Below are 15,713 nucleotides of genomic sequence, written 5' to 3'. Positions count from 1 at the left end.
GTTTGGATGCAAATTCTTAACTAATTCCAACCTTGTTTTGAATATGAAAGCTATTCGTGAAGTAAAATGGACACAGTTATTTCTTATCTATGCGGAGCACTGGTGAAGCGTCACCTTTATTATCTCTCATTTTCACTAGACGCTAGCTGATGTGAAACTCTACCACTCTGCAGGCTTGATATAGGCACACTCAACACGAGCTCGGTGCGGCATCATTAACCTCCTACTTGTTCTGCTCCCCCTGTGCGTAGCGGTGAAAGAGGGTTATTATGGTACTTACACTGATGCTAGCAGTGGCACAGTTTATTAATGACCCCATCAGCAGACCACAGACCTCAAACCGCATTTGCAGGAAACTTTTTCTTAAAACTGATGCAAAAGCTTTAATTTGTTCTACTTTCGTTCATTTCTCCCCCCAGATGACAAAATGATCTTTCTTCATCTCTAAATGCGCAAACTTCATCATAAAATTTAACAGAATGCTTTGTAGCAATTTAAGGCAATCATAATACGATAGCTAGTCAAAAATGAAGAACTTTCATGGGATCCATTACCTTGTTATAAATTCTCATTAGAGGACAGACTTGGACAGAGGAACAGCCAGCAGGGCTTAAGCACAATGAAGAGATGCTGGATAGTCATGCAAAATAAGGTTTCATGTTGTACTGCCGAAGTGTGGATCCCTGCGTTGATTTGATTATTTAAAAGTTTTCCTAAAATGAACCTGTATGGTGGCAGTGTGGAGTCCACATACACTCGCCATCAGCATGAATAGAAACCACTGTTTTTGTCTATAGCGGTATCACGCTTCCACAAACAACTTCGATGGATGCAAAACCCCACTAACATTTGGATAAATGTCGCTCAGCAAGTTGCAGAGAAATCAAGCACGTTTCAAGTCTTCCTTTTCACGTTGAGATCATTCAGTTGTGGTTTGTATAATGTGGAACTGGAATTCTTTGGCCATAATTCCTCATTGATTTATCCTTTTTACCCCTTTTTCTGAGGTGCATCTGAGAGCAACTCGTTTTTGCCGCTGTCTTTTTAAATCTAACGGAGACCCTTTACACCCCGGCCCCCATCCTGGTGGCAAAGCGTTGCACTCCCCCTGGTCAGCCATTTTTATGGAATGGTGGGGGACGGTGGAATGAACGGTGGAATTAACCGTCGATAACTTATCCACTTGTAAAGGCCTTACACTGGCTCCCTGCTTCCCAGAGAATAGACTTTAGTTAGCCTAAAAATCCCTGAATAGCTTAGCACCTAAATACATCACAAACTTGTTATCAGTGTATCAACCCTCCAGATTACTAAAGTTTTCTGTCCCAGGCTACTCTGCATGCCTAGAACCAGAACCAAACACACTGAAACAGCATTTAGTTTTTATGCTCCACTTATCTGGGAAAAACTCCCAGAAGATAGTTAAAGTGCTGAAAGCGTTTACATCAAGGTTAAGAACCGATTTGTTTAGAGCTGCCTTTAAAGTTTAATTTTGAAGTTTATAGTCCAACTTGTCTTATATTGTATCACACCTGCTGCTATTATTCCAATGCGATGCGCTCGCCTCTGTAATGTTTTTTCCCTCTCTAATGCATTTCTTTCTTCCTCCTTTTTGTTTTGTTCATGTACAGCACTTTGAATTGTCTCATTACTGAAAAGTGCTATATAAATAAACTCGCCTTGCCTTGTAGCTTCGGCATCCTTCAGCTTGGACTACAACATTGCTCAGCCAAAATGAAATGGCAAATTCATAAAATTGGTAAGCTGAAAGTCCTTGACCTTGTTTAGCAGTTCTGCAGCAAACGCTGTGATGTAATTGTTAAAAAAAGAAGAAAAAAAAAACATAATAGAAAACTGAACGGCTTTAAAAAAATATGACCCAAACAGAATACAAAGATATCTACGCAGCTCCTGAACAGACTACATTGACATTTCCTGCATTCCTAGAGACTCCAAGTACACAACAAAGTGTTTTTTAGGGATAAAAAAGTGGATTTTGCACATGTACCCATTAAACCATTAAACATTAAATTAAACCTTTTCTGAGCTGTACCTTGATGATGGCTAAAAAAAAAACGGGAGATTCCTCTGCAAGTCTGTAAGGGACACCTTTCCAAAAATCAGTGGTAGTGGATGTACTGTATATATTTGAGTCTGTATTTATACATTATTAAACCTGAATGAATTGGAGAAAATGTATAATGAATCTTTGGCTCCTTGATTAATTACGACCACTTTGAAAAATGGCCAAATAGTTAAGCAGATTTAAAACAACATTTGTACATAGAGCTGTTAAGTTTATGTTCATACGTTAAATAAAGTTAAAAAGAAAATTGACAGAATGGGCACAAAGCGTTTACTCAGATTCCCATTCCCAAACCTTATTTTAATAGTCTTTGTGAACTTCAATGCTCAATTTGGTTCTTTATAAGGATTTATAAAAAGACACCGGATAACTTCAGCTGAATCTATTTATACGCTTTATTCAAGCTCTACCGCACTATTTTTTTGCTCTACACAACATTCATAAAGAGAGAAGTTGTTTTCCACCTCTCAGGAGCAAACGTTAGGCATAAGGGTAAAGTGAGAAATAAGAAACAACGCTGCAAGCATGACTCCTGTAGCACAGAGACAGTCGCCAGCATAGACGTAGATCAGTGAATGCCACATTGCCTCAACTGGCCTGGGATGTCTGTCATATTGTGAGTTACAACCAGCATGCTTGGAAGCGAGGTTTTTTCAAATAAATGGAACACGGTAGAGTTTACATTGAATTAATCTTGATTAATTATTTTAACATAGAATAATGTATGAACAACCCTTATGATTTATAGTTACCTCAATTTTATTCAGGTTGAGATATAATACCTAAACACACATAGATAGATAGATAGATAGATAGATAGATAGATAGATAGATAGATAGATAGATATATGTTTTTTTTGTAAAACCTCATAATAATAAAGGTTTTTGCATTAAGCTATTTTAGTTTAACAAAATGGCAAGGGAGTCAACCTCAGGGAAACTACAAGTAGTGTTGAATCATTGATCTTATTTCCATGGTTGGATCTGACACATAATCACCTTTGAACTTCATACTGCTAAACAAACGAAGCAGCTGGTCAAGACAGTAATCATCTGAACTAAACTTTAATGTAGAAAGCATTTCATGGATGCAACATGGCACAAAATGACTGTATTGATCTGTGCCGGCAGCAAATAATTACACAGTCCTGAAATCTGAACGAGGACTCCTCTGTTTATCAGCCCATGCTTACCTGGTTCGTCAGACCCGTCTGCGCAGTCGCAGTAGTCGTCGTTCACCTGCTCGAAGGGAATCATTTTGGACCCATCTATGCACAGAAACGACTTCCTCTCCCTGTAGAACCTTTTATCTGTCAGAGAAGGCGAATGCATGAGCCACGGGCTACAGAGACGCACCAATTAACACAACACAAAACGCAATTTAACACCATGTCATTATATTCATGTGAGCGTGATTGTGCGTGGTCTGCACGTCTGTGTTGTTGTTCCTCCTGCTGCCACTAAAGAAGTTGGACGGTGACGTCAGCTGCACACGAACGAGTGGACACTCTGAGCGAAGGTTTGTCAATAAGACCAATGCAATGTCAGCCGCTTGGCTTTTAGCTAAAAAAAACGGTGCACTGAACTCACAGGACGAAGATATCCCTCGGATCTTCCGCGACTCCACAAACGCAGCCCAGAGAAGCGCCGCGGCGATGACGTGGAAACGCATCCTGGCCGACAGAAAGGCGCATCGCCCGCTGTCAGCCGCTTCTCGTTAAAAATCCCGCTCAAGGGTGTTTCAAACTGGGGATGCACTGCCAGCGTTTAGACCGTCCATGACCCAACTTCCTGAAACATTCCGCAACGTGACACTTCCCAGGCTCTCTATTGGTCCGGGGGTGAGGACGCGTTGGACTAATGACGAGAGAGAAACGCAGCACGCGGAGGAGACGCTGGAGAAACATCAGTTTGTGTTTAGATTGGGACATATTCAAATCCTTTCAGACTCTGTATGTTGGTATTATTCCACAAAAAAAAAAAAAAAAAATCACAAAATACAAAGTCCATAAACTATATTTTAATTCACAGCAAGATGAGTGGACTTGGAAAAGTTGACATTGTTAAAAAAAAATACACATTTCTATGTTTCATTGCGCTAAAAGTGCATGACATGTCATACTGGCTGAATTCAACGCTCGTTAGGTATACAACAATACAAATCTAGGTTATTGGTTTAAGAAAATGTGACACATTATTTAAGCAAGCAGGTTTTTTTCTTTTGTTTATTTTTATTTTTTTTATTTTTGTTTTTCCTTGGGTAGTTCAGCACGAAAATATCATTTATTTCCTTCTCTTATGCTGTATTGCAAGTGTATTTACCCATTTTTGGAGTATTTTGTTACATTAAATTGAAAGAAGTATCTTATTGGGGTTTTATCTGATAGGACAACACAAACCAGTGCATGGTTGGGAAGTGAAATGAAAGCATCATATTGTTTTCAGACGTTGTTACAAATAAAGACGTGAGTTTTATATGATGAAAATTGTGCTGTGTATTTTATTTCAGCACCCTTTGTTCGGATACTCTTAAAACATAATTAATAGCATTCAGAAATTCCAAATGGGGTTCACCTGTGTATAATTTAATCTTAGTATCAATCCAGCTGTTCTGTGTTCATCATGACTGAACAAACAGCACCAAGAAGAGCCAATGACACAGCACACGGGTCGGGGAGGAAGTTGTGGGGAATTTTAGAGCACTGTTATGTTATAAATAAATATAATAGGCTGTGGACACCTCACAAAACATTATTCCTTTTCCAGAAGGGCAACAACTTCAAACATAAAAGAAAGGTTTAGATATTGATATGTTTGAATGGGCCTGGAAATGTTGAAACTTGTATTCAACTGAGAATCTGCATGAAGACTTGAAAACTGATGCCCAGAGATGCTCTCCATTAAATTTAACTAAGCTTATTCAACTATGCAGATAAACCGGAGGGAAGGAATCAGTCTCTAGATGTGCAAAGGCGTTGGCAGCATCCCTGAAACGCTTGCAGGTGTAATTGTGGAGAAAGCTGGTTCTACAAAGCACTGATTAACTTTGGCTGAATGCAAATGCAAGCCGCACTTTTCAGGTTTTTATTTTTTACGGAAAACGTATAAAGTTCAACCTCTGTTTCACAACTTTGCACTACTTTGTGTGATGTGGAAAAAAACGTGATAAACTTCAAAGGTTAATGGACACTGTTCCATCATCAAGATAGACGTAAGTAATCAGAAACATAAAACAAGATAACTTTATTCCAAATACAAAAAATGTACACAATCTTTACACAACAGAGCAAATATTAAACCAATATTGAACTGAAATGCAAGAATTAACTAGCATTATTCAGCATCAAAACAGAAATTGGATAAAAAGCTACATTTAACAGGTTATTGTAAGTTCATTATTCATCATTGTTCAGGCGTGGGCCTGTTGTACTGCACAGGGAGTCCTTACTCTGGATGTAAGAAAAGTCTCTGATCATTCCCGGAAAAGAATGCGAGTCCAGTGGTGGGCGTAGGGTCAACAGGGGCATCAGTCCTGATGTCATGTACGGGGACATGAACCCGCCCAGACCAGCGCTGGCAGAGGAGTAGGCCAGCCGCAGGGGACTCACACCGAGGCGAGGACTGAGCCCGAAGTAGCCGTCCCCGCTGGGGCCTGGGTGGACGTGGAGAGGGGAGAAAGCAGACTTGGTCCCCGAAGAACCGAGCGCCCCCGGCAGTCCGACACCGGGGTTGAGCACTGAGCTATGCACACGAGGCAGAGGCGAACTGCCCGCGTCGTTTTTTTTCTGCTTGGAGTTCAGAACCAGCTCAATGGATTTCACAATGTCCCCTTTGCATGTTCTCACCATGGACTCCAGGGCGTCCCGCTTCTGATGGGGGAAGATCTTGGCCATAATGTCAGCAGGGTCACGGTCCAGGTTCGAGAAGTCCTTGGGTTTCTCAGACTCGCTCCCGGACTCCGGATCAGAGGACGAAAGCGACCTCTGCGGACTCTGATTGTGATCCGAAAGGCGATCAGACGGCGGCGATGGAGTTCCACTGTGACTGCCGAGTGAAGAGTTGTTGTCCTTGCTAGGTGACAGGTCCCTCCTGTCACTTGGAGAGGGCATCCGAGCATCCGGGGACGCGAAGAGCGGCTGACCCAGAAATCCACTGTAAATGTTGTATTTGCTCGCTTTGTCATCTGAAACATGGAGAGAAAAAAAAACGGGAATTTAAAAACTGAGGTGCAAGCCGCCCGCCAAAGCTACTGCAGCCTTGGATTTACACGAGACAGTTTTACAAATGCACTAATTGTATGCATATTTATAACTTAAAAAAATATCTTCATTTGCAAGCTAAATTAAAATTCACAGTTTAATTCTTATTTAATGTCTCCTGTTTGTGTCTAAGCTGGGTTCAGATTTCATACACAGCGTAACCGTGTTTAGGTGGGTCAGCAAGTTGCTTGTGAACAAAAAATTTATTTTAGATCTCCTTTCCAACTCCCCAATTCATCCCCCAAAGTAATCATTGCGATGGCTGGCAGGCCTGCAAGCCGCCCCCCAAAACAAATTCTGCTTAGGCCTCGGACAACTTTTGGACCGGCACTGCTCTGAATTCCTCTGAACAACATTCTTGATGTGTAGAAATAGACTTCACCCACGTTTTACGCATTCATTGGCAATCTATTTCCATTTTAATATCCGACGAAATATACACTCTAAGTGACTATGTGAATAATATCCAACAATAATTGATTAACAACTCACCCTCTTTCTGGTTCTTTGCGCCAAAAGCATCAAAACACGGAGCGGGCGCGGAGTTGCCGCTCGCCGCGGGCACTGCGCGCCCCACAGCCGAGCCCTGACTGATCCCCGCCTGCCCTGCGATGCCAGCGCCCGGGTACAGAAGCCGGATCTCCCGCGCTTCGTTCTCCTCCTGAGCCTGCTGCCTCCTGAGCGCCACCTGCGCCGCCATCACCCGCTGCCGCTCCGCGATCAGGGTGCACTTTGCGCACACGCAGTCCCTCCAGCGGCAGAAGCGCTTGTGGCCCTTCAGCGCCGAGACCACGCCGTGGTTCCGACACCGGGCGCACTTAGGGGTCCTCGGGTAGCCCCTCTCCAGCGCAGGGTTGCAGGCGCGGAGAAAGAGAGGCGGGTGGCGCAGGAGGGAAGGAGACATCGGGAGGCCTCCAAGCGGGCCGGCGGCGTGCCCGGCCATGGCTAACGGTCTGATCCTGCTCTCCATCCAAAGTTAAAGTCTTGGAACGCTCTACAAGAGATAAGCAGTAGGTAGGAAGTTCTCCCTGCTGGACTGGAGTCTCTATTGTGCGCTGGCACTCTGAGCCGGCGCGCCTTAAGAGTCCCTTCACCAGGTGGTTTGACATGAAACCGAACACCCTCGTAACACCCCTTCCGCTCAGGACTCCTAATACCCTATCATGTTTATTTGCGTCCGTGATGAATGGGGGTCTAATCTGATGCAACTGAGCCATTCATGTAGACCTACCAGTAAAAAGAGTGTTTTTTTTTAATAAGCCCTATTCAAAAATGTCCTAGGCTGGATAAAGGTTCATTTGCATTGAAGTTTTGCTTACTTTCTATGGGCCAGTGTGTTACAAACTAAGTGTTAATAAACTAAAGAAAAAAAAAAAAAAAAAGAAGAAAAAAAAAACATGTTGCCTGAGGTTACATTCATTATGTTTCCTCAGTTTTCCCTGTTTGGAAATTAGCTCCAACGGCCTGAAAAGCAGCGTGTAATTATCGACCTGGTTATTCTGTTGAACAAAATTAGTTTGACAAAAGAGCCATCTGCCAACAAACAGCCAGTGTGATTCCGGGGATACCTAATCACACCTTGTCACTTTTCTTCCACTTCTCTGCATTCAGAGCAGGAGCCAGATCCAGTTACACACGCAGCACCGGCTCACGGTTTGGAAGCATTAAAAGACTTGAGCGAGGAACACATCCACGAAGAAAACCGTGCAAGTACAGTTTCAGTAAAAGGCAATTTGCGCTTTATATGAAATATTTTTGGATGAGTGAAGGATTTTACAATGAAATAGCTTTAAGGAATTTAAAAAATAATAATTCAGTTCCTTCACTTTGGATTTATCCTCAAATTTCTCTCATACACACATGGTCAACATTATACAGGCTCAACTATATACATACTCCACCACCTAAATTTAGATGAGTGCCCTTTAGCAAGTGTTGCATCCACACCACGCTTTTTATAACCATCGGAAAGCTTGTTGCATAATTCCTTCTGAATAATTGACCACTCTTCTTTGCGGCATAGGTGGTTTATTTAGGGGGTTTATTTGAATAGGGTGGCTTTTGGACAGGCTGCATAGTGGTGCAGTTGGCAGCTCTGTTGCCTCGCAACGAGAAGGTCCTGGGTTCAACATTTTCTGCATGTGGCTTGCATGTTCTCCCTGTGCATGTGTGGATTCTCTTCGGGTATGCTGGCTTCCTCCCACAGTCCAAAAACATCACTGCTAGGTTGATTGCTCTCTCCAAATTTCCCCTGTGTGTGCATGCACTGCAAAAACGGATCTGAAAATAAGCAAAATGTTCCTAAACATAGTGTTTTTGTCCTTGAGCTGAGCAGGTAAATAAGATCATCTGCCAATGGAGGAAGTATTTTGAATTATCTTAATTTAGGAATTAAGGTAATTAGACACCCTGCACTTGAAATAAGACGATGGAGATGAATTGTTCCTATTTTAAGTGCAAAAATCATATTCTACTGGCAGATCATCTTATTTACCTGCTCAAATCAACATTTTACTTATTTTTAGTTCTGTTTTTTGCCTAGTGGCGGTCTGTCCTGTACGTCTCTATGTTCAATTAAATGTTATTTATATAGCGCCAATTCATGATGCGTGTCATCTCAAGGCATTTTCCAAAGTCAAATTCAATCGGATTGTACAGATTGGTCAAAAAGTTGCCTTTTTATGGAAACCCAGGAGATTGCATCGAGCCTTGAGAAGCAGCATTCGCTCCTCCTGAAAGAGCGTAGAGCCACAGCGACAGTCACCTGCATGGCTTTGCAGCAATCCCTCATACTGAGCATGCATGAAGCGACAGTGGAAAGAAAAACTCCCCTTCAACGGGAAGGAAAAACCTCCAGCAGAACGAGGCTCAGTGTGAACGGTCATCTGCCTCGACCGACTGGGGGTTACAGAAGACAGAGCAGAGACACAACAAGAGAGACAAAAAAGCACAGAAGCACACATTGATCCAAGAATCGTCTATGTTGTCCTGAAATGGACTGATGTCTTGTTCAGGGAGTTCCATGCCTCTCGCCCAGTGACCCTTTGCACCCATTCCCTGTTTTTGAAAGTCAGACACTCATCATTTGGGTTAAATTCATCCCACCCTGCAGTTCAAATATGAGTGGATATCAAGTTCTAACCAGAACTGCACGTCTCTCACAGTAGTTGTTGAAGTATTCCCAAACAATCCTGACACTCATCAGCGAACTTATTTGAAATGCTCCATTTATTTTATCCGTTTTTATCAAACGTTCGGCTTCTCTGAGCCTTCGGTGCAATCGGGGGACAGGAACGGTAAATAAAATGTTACAGTTGTCCTATCTTCAGTCGTCTCTTCATGTTGAATAAAGGTTTCTATCAGCCTCCCTATGGTTTTGACTCCTCGCGAAGGATTGATTTGGATTAATGATAGTAAAGGAAGCAAGGAGTCATTTTGCGGTGCTTGGCGGCGATAAGGATTCGCTGAGGGGCATCTTTGAGGAAAGAGCGGCAACAAAAGACACGGGGGGAGCAGACTTTTATTTTCCTGTCCGTTGTGAGCCGTTGTTGCGCCGTTGGGCTATCAGCAACTATAGGGACAGTCTGATCCTGAAAGTAAAACTCCTGGGAGGATGACGGTACTTTTTCCAACTCCTCTTGACACAGCAGCTCTGTGCCGTCATTCTCTTATGAGTGATAGCTCTTATCAGACAAATGGATCTGTGTGATGAAAAGCTACAAGTGCAGCAACGCGGGCGCAAAACTATTTCAGACACACACACACACACATTTCCAGGCATTCGTTGTTTAAGGGGCAAAAAAATAAATAAACATCCAGATGATGATTTATACAGAGGATGTTTTTTGAGAAGCGAGTCTGCTATTTGCAGAACGATGTTCTCCTCGGCCCTAATGGATAGGGGCTGGTGCAGCCTCAGTGAAGCTGCAAGGACAGGAAGATAATCTGAAATTCATCTATCACCGCAGAGTGCACAGCCCCACAAACACAAATAAATGCCAGTGATGCAGATGCTCTTTGGACGCGCATGCTCTCTTTTTTTTCCTAATCATTTCATCTGCTGTGAAGGGGAATTTTTATGTTTAGATTTGTGGCTGGCAAGTTTATCCAGACTCTACAGGCTGATCCCACCTGGCTTTTTTTTTTTTTAAATGTAAAACATTGTAGGGATTGCCGGCAGGGTAAGACTGACTCACTGAAATGACCAGACTAAGCTGAGTCAGTCTGGTTAGTGTGAATTACTTCGAACTGTAAGAGTTTGGATCAGAAATAAATGTACTACCAAAAACTACCCTGGAAAGTGAAGCAGCAACACATTGCTTTCCAAATACAAAGGGTGCATCAAAGGCTCATCCAGGAGGTCACAAAATATCCATGAACTGCATTTCGTTCTTGACTTTCCTCGGTTACGAGCACTGAGAAAGGGATTGGGCAAACAAGACCTCTTTGGAAGAGTGTCAAGATCAAATCCTAAAAAAAAGATCAAATCCTAAAAAAAAAAAGTTTTGTTGAAATATTCAATGGGGGGTCCTACTACAGCAGGGATCTTTAATTCTAGCCCTTGAGGTCCATTGTCCTGCAACTTTTATACATGTCCTCTGCTTCAACACACCTGAGTCAATGAATTAGTGGTTTAGCAGGACGTTGGAGAACTTGATTGCTTTCCGAGGAGCTAACTCAGCCATTTGATTCAGGTGTGTTGGACCAGGGACACATCTAAATGTTCCAGGACAGCGGACCTTGTGGACCGGAATTGATAATACAGGAACATACTATTTCTGAACATTGACATGATACTGACAGTCAAACATGGTGGTGGTAGTATGATGGTCTCTAACTGCATTAAAACAACTCTGCAAAGATGTGTGGCCCATAAATCCTCCAATTCTTGTTGTTAGGTTGCAGGGGAAATTAGTTTTCATACATAGAGCCAGGTTGGATTCATTCTTTTTTGCTTAGTAGGTTCAATTATCCTTTAAAAACTGCTTTTTGTATTTAGTCAGGTTGTCTCTGATAATGATTTTTGCTTTATGAATTGAAAACAAGTGTAACAAAAAACAAAAACAGAAGAAACCTGAAATATAGCAAATACATTTCCACACCACTGTAGCTTAAGTCTCAAAAGTGATGTAGCAATGCCAATCGTCAGCTTCTTTGAAGCTGATTAAAACTAAAACCTTACAGGGGCTCGATGCAAAGGATGAGTTAGGAGGCACAAACAGAAAAGGTTTCAAGCTGCTACTTAGACAACCACCGCTTATCTCTCCATGTGTTTTCAGAAAGGACTGAACTGGCAAGGAGAATTAAACTAGTGGCGGTTACATCTTTGAACCCGTGGGCAAGGTAGTAGCGGCACCATAATGGTCGACTGTAAAAGGTGATAGTCGGCTCTAGGGTGTAATTGTGGCAACCACAAACAGAGAGTTGAAAATTCAAACAGAGAAGGAGTTTATTTAAACAAGTTTATTTGTCAAGAGTAACCGGTTTGAAGCAGGAAACCACTGGCAGCACAAACTGGAACCACTGAAGTGGAAGAGAACAGGTTATTGGAACTGACGCAGAGTCTACGAGAGTGAAAAGACTCGGAATAAAAAGCTACTAACCTTTTCAGATTCCGAACCAGTGTTGCGGTTGTGAAAAGCAGCTCCTTTCTGTCACAGGGAAACCAGTTGGTTGCTCTCCAGCCTCGGAAGTCGTCAGGGGAGACTGCGGTGTGGGCAGCGAGAGCGGTGGCTAGCTAAGGGTTGTTCAGAAGGGCCGAGGCTAGAAGGGAGTCAGGGAGGCAGGCTTGGGTCATGCACAGGGAGTCAGAGAGCAGCAGGAGCATCAAGAAGTTAGTCAAGTCCCTGGAAAATGATTTAAAATCCATCCATCCATCCATTTTCCAAACCGCTTTATCCCTCATGGGGTCACGGGGGTTGCTGGTGCCTATCTCCAGCGTTCACCGGGCGAGAGGCGGGGGACACCCTGGACAGGTCGCCAGTCTGTCGCAGATGAAATGATGATGATTTAAAATATTTTTCAAATATTATTTAGTTTAAATATAAGTAGAAATAATTTTTTTTCAACTTGTATGAAAAGGAAAATGAAACATTTAAAATAATGATATAAAAAAAGAAAATATATGTATGTGTATGTATGTATGTGTGTGGTGTGTGTGTGTGTGTGTGTGTGTGTGTATATATATATATATATATATATATACTCTCTCTCTCTATCTCTCTCTCTCTCTCTTCTCCTCTCTCTCTCTCTCTCTCTACTCTCTCTCTACTCTCTCTCTCTTCTCTCTCTCTCTATCTCTCTTGCTGCACAGTGGCGTAGTGGGTAGCGCTGTTGCCTTGCAGCAAGAAGGTCCTGGGTTCAAGTACACCCCTGGGTCTTTCTGCATGGAGTTTGCATGTTCTCCCTCTGCATGCGTGGGTTCTCTCCGGGTACTCCGGCTTCCTCCCACAGTCCAAAAACATGACCATTAGGTTAATTGGCTTCCCTAAATTGTCCTTAGGTGTGAGTGTGTGTGTGAATGGTTGTTTGTCTCTCTGTGTTGCCCTGCGACAGACTGGCGACCTGTCCAGGGTGTACCCTGCCTCTCGCCCAGTGAACGCTGGAGATAGGCACCAGCACCCCAGCGACCCCAATAGGGATTAAGCGGTTTGAAAATGTATGTATGTGTATTTATATATGTGTATACATATGTATGTATGTATGTATATATAGGTACATTGCATCTGAAATCAAAATTTTTTGTTTGTTATATTTAGCGTATAAGTGATGCTGTCTGAGTTGATTTATGTTTTTCTATTATATATCCCCTTTAAAAGGTGCATTTTTAGTTTAGCAGACACCACATGCTGCCTATACATTTTTACCATTGGAAAGGGAGATGTCACACACGTTACATGCATTATGTGGCTTGGGAATGTTGGCTTCCTTCTCAATGTTATGTCAGGGGCTACATTGTCGATTTATGAACTGTCAAAAACTGTTTAAAGACAGATTTATTTTACAACACAGAACTGTGACACGGGCTATTGTCAAGGCACAAAAATAAGCACAATTCCCCCTCTGCTTTCAACTTCAAGGGTGTGGCGTTCTAGAAGATACCCCTATTGGTCGTACAAATGGATCCATCTGAATTGGCAAACCTGTTGGAAAAACCTTGAGTCCGGTTTCAGTTTTGCACCGATGATCTAGTTTTAGTCAGAATTTTTCAGCCTCATCACAAAACAAGAGTGAAAAGATAAGGAGAGATTAGTTGGGGCAGATATGGCTAGACAGTGTCTTAATTGTGTTCTTAACAGATCTGTTCATGTCAGATGCGGTGTTTCATCACAGCCCTGTGCCTCCCAGGACAGGTTTTATCAGAGCAGCTTCTTATCTGAAGGGAAGGTGGCTCCTAATCTAGAAACAAATCTCAAAAAACCTGATTATGTGTCCCTCGGATAGAAGGATGGTGGTGAAGGGGGGGGGGGGGTGAGGTAAGCAGGTAAGGCAGAAAGAAATGGAAATCAACCTGAAATTGTAACTTACCACCTGCACTGATTTTTTCTTTGGTTTTTAAATGTTACAAGAAATGAATTGTATTATTTTGGCCTTTAATCAAATAAGGACTGATTTTGACTGAGGCATGCATGTATCCCGAGCTTTTTAAGACTATTGTTAGTCAAACTGCAGCTCTCAGGTTACCACAAATTCCCCTCTCTCAGTATGCAAAGGGTCTCGACCTTTTATGTGTTTGCTCTCTCATCTGTCACTTCACACCCTTGTTGTTTAAGTGCCACACAGTAGCCTCCACTTCACCGCCGTCAACTTAGCGGCCACCAAAGATGGCTGGACTGTTTAAATTGTTTGGCATGTTTAAAAAAAAAAAAAAAGGGTAATTTTCATCTTACACCAATGCAACATTTTTTATTTGGCTCTTTACTTCAGCAAACACTTTGTTGTGTTAAGATTTGTGCACCGGGTGACATGTGTTGCCTCAAAGGAATTCAATAAAGAAAACTTTGCTTTTAGTAGCGCTTTTTAAGACTGTTTCCTCTGCTTTTTTTTTTTTTTTCACTGGTTTGTGCCAGGGGATGTTGACTGGTGTTTTTGGACTTTCTATAGCTCTGTTGATATCGCCTGCAGCATAAATTACAAAGTTACGCCTTTGCATCCTCGTAGAGACACCGTGACACACTTTTCTCCTGAGACAACACCAACAGCACGCTTCAAGGTGCAAGAAATTCTCACTGATATGAAAAGGATTTCTCCTGAATCAAAAGATCTGGGTAAAAGGAAGTAAAGTAGTTCATCACTATGGCTTTTAAAGCCAGTCAGAACTCTTTTTTTTCTGTTACTTTACTCTTCATTAAAATGCACAGCATTGTGTTTAATACATTTACAAAACGATTCAACAGGATTGTTTTCTAAAAGGTCCACATACACAAAAGCAAGGTTGTAATTTTGTCCGATAAAAAAAAAAAAAAAAAATGGACCCATGATATGGTGTGAAAGGCTGGCAGATTCTTCCTTCAGGGCTGTTCCCAGTAATTTTATCTAATTGCCTTTAAGTTGAAAACCTCAAATAACTGTCAGTACTATCAGGGCTTTGTTTTCATTGGTTTGTTTGCCTTTATGTCACAAAATCTTTTTGAATGTTTTCATATATCTTTCATATATCTTCAAATCACAACAGCTTTTTAATATACCACCATCCCTTATTCTGAGACCCTGAATAAGAAAGAACATCGGTGAACAAACAACATCCTGAAAACCAAGGAACGCAGCCGATGGGTCAGGCATGAAACTGTAGAGAATTTTAATACAGAGTTTAGTTACAAATTTAACAACCCAAGCGCCGGACATCTCACAGGGCACTGCTCAATCCATCATCTAAAAATGTTCCGTATAATGAACAACTACAGATCTACTAAGATACAACCCAAACTGACAGGATGGGCAACCCTGGTAGGAGCTGCAGAGACTCCGAAGCTCAGGTGGCATTTATATTGCACTAAATTTGGCTTTTATGGAAAAAGCCAGAAGCCATGTAACGGACAGGGCAAATAAGTGGAAGGTGAGAACCAAACAGAGCTTTTAAGCCTAAATTTTGAAAAAGATTAACAGTGCACGTAGCCCTGAACACATGATTCCACCTAATGAAACCATGGGTGTGGCAGCATATGATGCTTTTGGGATGTTTTCCCTTCAACAAGGAAGCCATTTAGAGTTGATATGAAGCTGGGTGGAGCTGAGTAAGGGACAATCCTGGAAGAAAACATTGTCAAAGAAGTAAGAGAAAAAAAATGTTGGTCACTAGATGAGCAAACCTGGTGGAGACACACCCCAAAATACTTTTCAGCTGTAACCGGAGGAAAGGTTGGATCTAG

General features: G+C 42.1%; 2 protein-coding genes across 4 annotated transcripts in view; both read right to left on the bottom strand.

Moving 5' to 3' along the window:
• The window catches only part of LOC105936193 (glucosidase 2 subunit beta), a 222,567-nt gene extending 218,770 nt beyond the window's left edge, over positions 1 to 3,797 (bottom strand). For all 3 annotated transcript variants that reach the window (XM_012876905.3, XM_012876912.3, XM_021323747.2), the window contains exons 1-2: positions 3,677 to 3,797; positions 3,280 to 3,396 (exon numbers count right to left, since the gene is read on the bottom strand). In XM_012876905.3, coding sequence (XP_012732359.1) covers positions 3,280 to 3,396; positions 3,677 to 3,758 — 199 coding nt within the window. In that variant the 5' untranslated portion in view covers positions 3,759 to 3,797. The remainder of the gene's footprint in view (positions 1 to 3,279; positions 3,397 to 3,676) is intronic.
• A 1,508-nt stretch (positions 3,798 to 5,305) lies between these two features.
• On the bottom strand, positions 5,306 to 7,472 carry LOC105936208 (doublesex- and mab-3-related transcription factor A1). The gene is made up of 2 exons (XM_012876923.3): positions 6,838 to 7,472; positions 5,306 to 6,269 (listed from the first exon to the last, which is right to left on the bottom strand). Exons 1-2 carry the CDS (start codon positions 7,313 to 7,315, stop codon positions 5,482 to 5,484), a joined length of 1,266 nt encoding a protein of 421 aa, XP_012732377.2. The 5' UTR covers positions 7,316 to 7,472; the 3' UTR covers positions 5,306 to 5,481.
• Positions 7,473 to 15,713: the final 8,241 nt, after the last annotated feature.

The sequence above is a fragment of the Fundulus heteroclitus genome, chromosome 14, assembly GCF_011125445.2.
Source record: "Fundulus heteroclitus isolate FHET01 chromosome 14, MU-UCD_Fhet_4.1, whole genome shotgun sequence".
Taxonomy (NCBI): Eukaryota; Metazoa; Chordata; class Actinopteri; order Cyprinodontiformes; family Fundulidae; genus Fundulus; species Fundulus heteroclitus.
Note: the sequence above shows the minus strand (reverse complement) of the source record. Positions and strands in the feature narration are given on the sequence as shown.

Excerpts from the sequence above, each read along its gene's own strand:
- LOC105936208 (XM_012876923.3), bottom strand. The coding sequence starts at position 7,315 with ATGGAGAGCAGGATCAGACCGTTAGCCATGGCCGGGCACGCCGCCGGC. Across the intron at positions 6,270-6,837 it reads CGCAAAGAACCAGAAAGAGG|ATGACAAAGCGAGCAAATAC; the intron begins GTGAGTTGTTAA and ends TCCATGTTTCAG.